Source organism: Choristoneura fumiferana, chromosome 3 (assembly GCF_025370935.1).
Source record: "Choristoneura fumiferana chromosome 3, NRCan_CFum_1, whole genome shotgun sequence".
Classification (NCBI taxonomy): Eukaryota; Metazoa; Arthropoda; class Insecta; order Lepidoptera; family Tortricidae; genus Choristoneura; species Choristoneura fumiferana.
Window position 1 is genome coordinate 7,687,285 of NC_133474.1, and position 8,916 is coordinate 7,696,200.

General features: G+C 37.5%; 1 protein-coding gene across 4 annotated transcripts in view; it reads right to left on the reverse strand.

Moving 5' to 3' along the window:
- The window catches only part of LOC141426453 (LIM domain transcription factor LMO4), a 186,135-nt gene that overhangs the window by 29,044 nt on the left and 148,175 nt on the right, over positions 1-8,916 (reverse strand). For all 4 annotated transcript variants that reach the window (XM_074085360.1, XM_074085359.1, XM_074085361.1 and 1 more), the window contains 2 exons: positions 5,026-5,184; positions 4,505-4,688 (listed from right to left, as the gene is read on the reverse strand). In XM_074085360.1, the coding sequence (XP_073941461.1) occupies positions 4,553-4,688; positions 5,026-5,184 (295 nt within the window). In that variant the 3' untranslated portion in view covers positions 4,505-4,552. The remainder of the gene's footprint in view (positions 1-4,504; positions 4,689-5,025; positions 5,185-8,916) is intronic.

Sequence of the window (8,916 nt, forward strand, 5' to 3'; positions counted from 1 at the left end):
TTAATCAAGTACACTTGCTACTGCCAGTATAATTGGCGTTACGGAATAGAAATGTTGGTGTATTTTGTTAGAGACGGATACGGCAGTAAATACGGGATTAATCGTCATAGAAATGGTATTTTTGTCTGTTTTAAATAGGTATTAAGCTAAAACTAATTTAAATAGCATTACTTTCTTGCATTATTTCAGGTGTTATGTACTTTTCAGGGTTCCTCAATTGGTATCTTCATTGGCAAAAACGGAACCCTTATAGAATCACTTTGTTGTCCGTCTGTCTGTCTGCTCGTCCGTCTGTCAAGAGAAACTAGAAATCTTCATGCTATCCCAGAAACGTGAAATTTGGTATGGTACAGATGTAGTACATAATCCCTAATTAGTTTATTTGTATATTTTTCTACAGTTTTTGTCTTATTGTATTTTTTTGTATATAATTTGAATTTTACAGTTCATTGGTTTTTTAACTCTAATGCTGTATTTTTTTATTGTTAAATAAATAAAAATGGTTTTCCATCGGGAAAAGTCAAATCTTAATCAGAATACGAAGGCACCTGAAGTGCCAATCAATTAATGTACTAAATCAGTAACATTTTCATACCCATTAATATGAAACTTTATTATTTAATGTCAAATAAAGACAGAGAAGAAAATATGAGACGACCGGATGGCCAAGTGGTTAGAGAACCTGACTACGAAGCTTGAGGTCCCAGCCGGGGCAGATATATATTTGTATGAATAATACGAATGTTGTTCTCGGGTCTTGGATGTTAAATATGTATTTAAGTATATATTTTTCTATAAAAGTATGTTTATCTGTTGCCTAGTAACCATAGTAGAAAGCTTTGCTTACTTTGGGACTAGGTCAATTGGTGTCAAGTGTCCTATGATATTTATTTTATTTAAATGTCAAAACAAAAAAAATACTACTAAATACGATAATTGAGAGCATGACAAATACCAACTTTTCAGATAAAATACGATAGAAAACCATTATGCGTTACATCTACAAAACTCGGTAGGTATGTTATGCACTGTGGACGACCTCGCGGATCGCGTGCTGGGTTGAGGTCGATTGAATTAGATAGACAATAGATATAAGTCATCAATCAAATCGAGCAAGTCGTACGATTGTTAAAGCTCCAATCAAGTGGGTCTGTAATTGGCATTATTCCAAGGGCTTTATGTCAAATTACAATGTTTTTTGTTGTTCTAAAATATTACATGCAGAGCTTGGGACTTTTTATTTCCTCTTCTTTTTATCTATGTATGTATAGGTACACATTTAAAAGTATCGATGTTATAAGGATAAATAATAATAATTAAAAAAAACTTTCAAAATGTTGTACTTAAATGAACGTTGGAAATGTGAACTTCACCAGTCAAATTGTAATCTATCCGAAATACCTTTCTGTTTTACAGATTGCCAGCTATACTGTACAGCACAATTCGTAAAGCACGTCAGTTTCCAATATGCACAAGTGTAGTGTAAAAAGAACTGAAATGTGTCGAGTAACACTCGAAATGGGCAGCCAGTGAAAAGCTGTCAGCGTCGTTTGACAAACAGTTGAAGACCTCACCTGTCCAGCGCACTACATTAGTGGGCCGAGATCACAGGGCAGGCGCCGGACCTCGCCCGCAGCAAGCCTTTGTGGAAAGATTCCTAAAGCGTGCGAGACTACTTTGATGTCGAGCTCGGCAGGTAATTTGGAAAAACGTTATTTAATTAACTTTCGACAAGTCGGCGTAATCGCATTACAAAGCCGCCGGGTGAACGGTCAAGTCTTTGAGCCGGGAGGGCGTACGCGGCCGAACTTGATTTTTACGCCAAACAAACGCGGCATAAAGGCGCTGTCATTTTCAGGTGCTTTCCAATTAACATCGGGCCTTTGACCATCGCCGGCCGAACAAAGTAATAACTACTAGCGCCTCTTTGTAATCATAGCTAACCTGCACTACGGTAAAGGTTGCTGCGGGGGACAAGGGTAATTGAAACGTGCTTTTTACTAACGTTTATAAATATGAAAGTTAAAATCGTCGCGCGTCGACATAAATTATGAGTATTATCAACTAGCCCTAACTTCGCTCACTTGAACCGTTAGGTTTGGCTAGATAGAGCTCAGATATCGCTAGGTGCCTCATTATCCAAATGTCCAGCCTTTTTAGCTTCAAAGAGTAACAAAAAAATTACAAACACTCACAAACTTTGGATTTTAATATAATTTTTAGACTACATTTTCATGTTACCTACTAACATTAAAATACAAAATACTTGATATTAAATTACAAAATCATGTACTTAGATACTTTCCTGATGTGTTTAACTTTCATTGGCATTTTATCGACATACGAATACGTCTCATTGACTTCAAATGATAGACTACACGCCTCCCGTTTTACTCTATCATTAGTTACACTTCAATTGTGATAATAACGCCAAGGAATTCTTTTTTTAATAAATTTCAGTCAATCTGCAGGCAATGAGGAATAGCCTATTTGGTTAACATAAGCTTTAATTAATTAAATAACAATTACGTTGTATAGAGGCAGCGAGCCTGTGGTAACACGAGAGCGTGTTTACCAGGTTTCCAATTGTTAGTTAATTACCAGGGCTGGACAATAGTTCCTATGAGTTGTCGAATAAAGTTTAGCAGTGTTTAAACTTCGGAATTGGTCGCCAGTGAATTTTGAGAGAGCGCTGTAAGCGAAGCGAGCGACGCGCCCGGGGCAGTCGGACGATGGTCTCCACCAGATAATTAACTCTATGAACAATCCCTTTAAACTGCGTGCATACTGCAATTAGAAATTTGCTTTACGACGCTAATAAATATCATTAAGGCTGTTTGAGACCAAGTTTAGCGCGCAATATGTTTCACACTAAACGAAATTCGTGACGCCAAATTTAATGAGCAGGGGTTTATAAGGCAGTATATTATGCCGCGGCGGTGTCCGAAGTTGCGCGTTCCGAGCGAGTGACTCGCTCATATAAACAAAGCCAGTCTTTGTGCGGTGTTCATTGAACAGCTTAATTGCATTTCTTCGCCACTTCTCTCTGTGGTGTGTGTGTCTCATAATCGAGTTAATGTTTTAAAATTTCAAAATGGAAAATGCCTATTGTCTTCTAAGTTTGACGTTTACTCATCTTATTTTTTTAATCACTGATATTTAATTACAAGTATGTACAGCAACTGTAAGCAATAACACAAATAACTGTACTTGAAAATCGACGTTCTTAAAAACATATGGATGTTATGATTTCGTATTATTTAGATTTAGGAAAATGTGTTCCAAATTTCCAATACGTAGAAAGTATAGACAGGTAAGCCTCTGGAAGAGTGAGCGCAAATGGTTTGCGTGGGAGCCTTTACTCGGCTTACCCGACGTTCCGCTTATGACTCGTGAATTTTTAAAATCACTGAAAGAACATGCACTTTATGCATCTGCAGTCGAGTAGGTAAGCAAGCTCGACATTTATCGGACCGTCGGAATACAGACTGTCAATACACCCTTAATGAGATGTGGTAAAAACTGACGGCGAATTGTTTAATAAACTTAATATTTGGTATTTAAAAATACGTGTTTCATGCTTCTTGGAAAAATACGAGGGCATTTTCTTTTTATACGAACATTTTGCGGCGACAACATCACTTTATTTTTTATACCTCTAGCAAAACTCCACATCATGCCGCTAATAAAATGACATCAAATTACCGTCACAACCTTAGCGTGCTAAGGAATGTAGTTAAGCTAAAGTGCAACTAGAGCAAAATCCCGAAGTCACGCTCGCCTCGGTCGGCAATAATTAACGTAATTAATTAAAGGATTTCCTAATCAACGCTCACTCACGACAAGCGAGTGTTAATAACACAAAGGTCGAACGCCCACACTTGAGCCTGTGTGATATGAAAGGTAAATACTGTTTACAGGGCCTCTGCTGAGTTGAGTTTATAAGGAATTTCAAATGTTTAGAGGACATGACGACATCGCCATAATCTAACTCATACTCGTATAATGAGATTGCCATTTTATAGTAATTTGGGAATGGATATTGAATGATTGAATTATAGACTTTTATGAGTACTACCTAAACTAAGTTTTTATGTAAATTAAATATTCTTGAATTTGCAACTATGTACTATTCAATTGAATACACTCGTATCCTGACAAGGATCACTTTAGTAACTGTCTTATTTTCGTTACTTGAAGTTGAAAGGTTTAGGTAACTAACTAAATCTAAAAAAACTTCAACTGCTAGATATGGCACATTAAGGTTTTAAAAATTTACTTATCTATCATTGTACATAATAATACAAACTAATGTATATCAATACAGAAATGTAAAAGTTTATTTAGTTAATGGGGGAATTTAAATATTAAAGACACAATTAAACATTTAGTCAATTTAAACCTTTCAAGTACATTACCAATATTAGTCATAAATATCTGATAACTCTATTTTACCAATATTAACCTTTCAAGTACAAACAATGATAGTTTGAACACGACGTACCTCCTCATAGTCCCGGGAGTGGTGCGGCGCGCGCGGCGCGGGCGCGGCTCATTCGCGCGAGCGGCGCGGGCGGCCCACCTTGCCCTTGCGCACCGGCGCGCCCGGGCCCGCCGCTGCGCTCGCACTCTTCATCAGCTTTTGCCAGTCCTGCTCGCACACTAGGGAGCCCGCGAGCATGTAATACCTGAGGAGATTAAGCTTGCTAATTATGTAGGTAAGGGAGTATAAGATTGAATGACGTTTACCTGAGTGGGGAAGAGGCAACAATAGAGATCGCTCTCTGACGGAAGGAAGGACCGTTCGAAGGAAGAGAGTTGGAAATTTTATTACGTCGCCGTTGACTTGAGCCCTAATAAAACTGCCATATATTTTCACGTTTTCTCAAAAGAATGCGTTAAAAAATATTTATAATGAAAGTTTTTTCCGACTAGATTTTTTGATCACTGCTGATTGTTATGCCATCTTCGTATAGGTATAAAAATTAGCGCTTAAATAAAAGCTTGTAAAAAAATTCTATGTACCTATCGCCCTGCATAAGGTGCGCGCCACATTTGGAGCACGCGAAACATTTTATGTGGAAGACGTGTAGCGGCTGTTGCGGCGCGTTCGTCCGCATGACGAATTCGCTCGCGGGTATCGCCTGGCCGCACGCCGCGCACGCGCCGCCCGAACCAAACATTCTGCAACAAAACAAATGAGATTCTAGATAAATTTGCTACGGTTTGTAGTCCGTGATTAGCTGTAATGAGCTCCCGACATGCAAATATGTAAGTAAGTAACCAAGAATCATTAAAAACTGGAAATGAGAGTTTGAATAAGTATCTCTTTCTAATAAGTGTGATGTAAAGGCATGGCGTGGAAATCTGGTAAGTAAAAAACAAAAAACTTTATTTTTTTAATAATACATTTAACGATTGATAATGGCTATTTACAGAGATACTTTCGGTATTTTGCAAAATAAACAGACGGCATAATTGACATCTGTCACTCAAAATATCAGACACTTATTATCAGAGAGAAGTGAAACAGGCACTAGCACTTAAATTGACTAATCTTAATTAACTACCAAAAGCTCTAGAGCGAAGACAAATTTTATAACTAAGAAAGTACCCAAGTAGATTATTAAAGGATTTTGTTTTGCCAATAAAATATTCTTAGGAAATCTAGGACCACACATTCGTTAATTCAGTGACTATGCGGTCAAGGGCATAAATGTGTTCTGAGTATGCTCCCCACCTTATCAGTTATCCCACCATTACAGATGCACACAATCAGTAAAAGCTTAAAAAGAAGTATTTTAACTTTGGGTTAAAAGCCTCTAAAACACGTTAAGTTAGCTTGTGTTGCTATTCAATTATCGATTCCATCAGTCGATTGAGAGCCGCGAGATGCCCGGAGTTGAGTGCGCCTATTTGTTTCTCTCAATTTGAGTGCAGTTGTGATAGGAAAGGGTTGCCAGATGTAAATTTAACGAAAGATTTTCAGAATAAGTTAATTTTGAATACACCCTTTTTGTTGACGGTAACAAAAACAATATACAATCAAACATTTTTTCTTCATAAAATGTAATTATATTAAGATTGGACAAATACTCATAGGCGTATATAGAGTGAGGCCGGGTAGGCCGTGCCCACCCCAGTATGGTCTAGTGCCAACCCCAGGATGTTGGACTACTATGTCACGAAAGGCAGGCGTTTAACACACATATTATAACGCGTTCTAGCTTGATCTCGGGAATAGTACAAAGGCTACTTTTAAATCCAATATTCTCACGAGCTTGGGATGGACGCATGTAGGTAAAATAAAGAAATCTCAACCGTAGTCAGAAACATAATATTTTATAAAAGTTTTCTTCATATAACCTAAATAACCTCTACCTATATATATCTTGAGAATTCCCGTTAGATTTTACTAAAATCCCGGAATTTCAATTTAACTTCTAGATCTAACAGTTTATGTGCAAAGTCGCGTGGAAGGACTAGCTATGGCGCGCTTGCTGCGGCGCAAACTACCAACTGCCTACCATGGAATCGACGCAATGCACACCAATGAGGACTAGAGTCTATATAAGGCAAACTTGACTCACGGGTTATATATCAACACACAGCCAAAACTACTCTACCTACCTAGAAACTTGAAATTTGGTACAGGCGTTCCTTTTATGATGTAAGTGAGCACTAAGAAAGGATTTAAAAAAATTCAACCCCTAAGGGGGTGAAGTTTATATGGAATTTTCTCATTTCTGAACTTAGAAGTATGAAAATAGGTATAATAAGTTCTCGATTACAATTAAAAATGATCTGTGTTAGTAAAATTTACCAAATTCCCCCCTAAAGGGGTAAAATGGGGTGGGGGGGGTTCAGTTTGTATGGAAATTTTCTCATTTCTGGACTTAGCAGTATGAAAATTGGTATATAGGGTCCTGATTACAAAAAAAAATGATCTGCGTAGGCAAAGATAAAGAAAGAAGAAATGTCTTTGTTATTAGGGGGGAGTTTCTATGGGACTTCCTTAACTCTAAAAATATTCGAGGGTGAATATTCGGGCGTTAGTACCGCCGTCATTGTTCTCAACACTTTTTTTATCAGATTTACTAAGCAAAAAAGTACAACAAACATCAACATCGACACATATTGATGAACACATGTTGATATTATGTACCTATTTGTCAAATCTGATAAAAAAGTTTAAGAACAATTACAAAGCCCGAATATTCACCATGACTGGTCACAATTTAAAATGATCCGTATGGCGAAGTTGGCGACTTCAACGGGGGAAGGGGGTTATCATATAAAATGTACAACTAAAATGTGGAAATTAAATTGATATTTAAAATGATGTGTGAAATAAATTTGCTACTAAGTATGCAGTACTTAAAGATAACTTATCAGGTTGTGCACAATAAAATCCAATTAAGGGAGCGTAATTTTTGTGTGATCCGTTCTTACACATCTTTTATATACCTAATTTACAAAATATTATGTACAGTGCAATCTAGAATATACTTCGGGTTCAAGAGTAAGATTCGGTTCTCGCCGTAAGCACACGAATAAAAAAAAACATATGCCCTGATAACTAAAGTTCCTAGACGCGGACGAAGTCGCGGGCAAAAGGTAGTAAATAAATAAAACATAATGATCATTCTGATTGAAGTGATTACCGTGACCATCAGGAAAAATCTGGTAAAACTTCGGTTTATCACAGGCTCGGGGAGCCCACACCCCTGCCTCCCCGCGCGCCTCTAATGATCTCGTCGAGAGGTTTTAAATTATGTTCCTTACAACAATCTAAAGTACGACACGTACACAACCGTGCGACTCGAGACGCTCCCTTAATGAATAAAATAACATGTCAAGATACAGTCTTCATCTTAAATTAATGAGGATTCACGGTGACGTATTCAATTTTACACGTAACGAACGCAAACAAACTTCGGATGCGAGTGCGAGGTATCGAAGTTTTCTTTGAGCGGGCCGTAGGACCCCTCGCATCGGGGCTCGAGCCGCGGACCTAATTCATTAAACTCGTTAAACACACATTTGTTAATCAATATTGAGAGGATACCTTAAAGTTGTAACGATACGAGTGAAAGATATGAGATCCTTTCACGTTACATATCATTTCGAAGTATTCGTGAACCCTTCCACAAGTTGGGAAAGTTGATTAAAGTAGCAAAATTTTCGGACGAATAAATAAAACAAATGAAGGCGCTGTATACACTGTACACGCGTGTGTTCTTCACGTCCTAGTGCAGAGCGGTTCGACGAGTAAGCGTGCACCGAATGCAATAGACGTATTTTTACGGCGTAAGTATTCAGAAAAGACAATAAATTTCATTAAAACAATACTAACTAATATTGTAAACTCGAAAGTTTGAGAGTGTTATTTTATTACTTTTTCACGCTAAAACGGCTGGACGGATTTGAACGAAATTTGGCACACGCAGGATATTTTCATCGATAGCGATAAATGAATTCTTCGCAGACAAAATCGCGGGCATTGATTAAGAAAGTATGACAATTGTGATAGCGACAGATTTCTGAGAGATAGGTAAAAACGTACAAAATTGATATTCAATTCGTAAAAATGATTAAAAAACTATCTGTTGCCCGCGACTCAGTTCGCATAGAATTCGTTTATCGCTATCCAGTGGGAACTATGCAATTTTCCGGGAAAAAACTATCCTACATCCTTCTCCGGGACTCGAACTATCTGTATACCGAATTTCATCTAAAGCGGTTCAGCGGTTTAGACCTAAAGAGGTAACAAACAAACAAACTGATTTAAACTTTCGCATTTATAATATTAGTGGAATTTAGTTGAGAATTAATGATGGAGTAATCCATTTTTAGGCGTCACTTTAATTAATCTCCATCAAAATCTAAACATGGATGGATGTAGTACCTACTCGT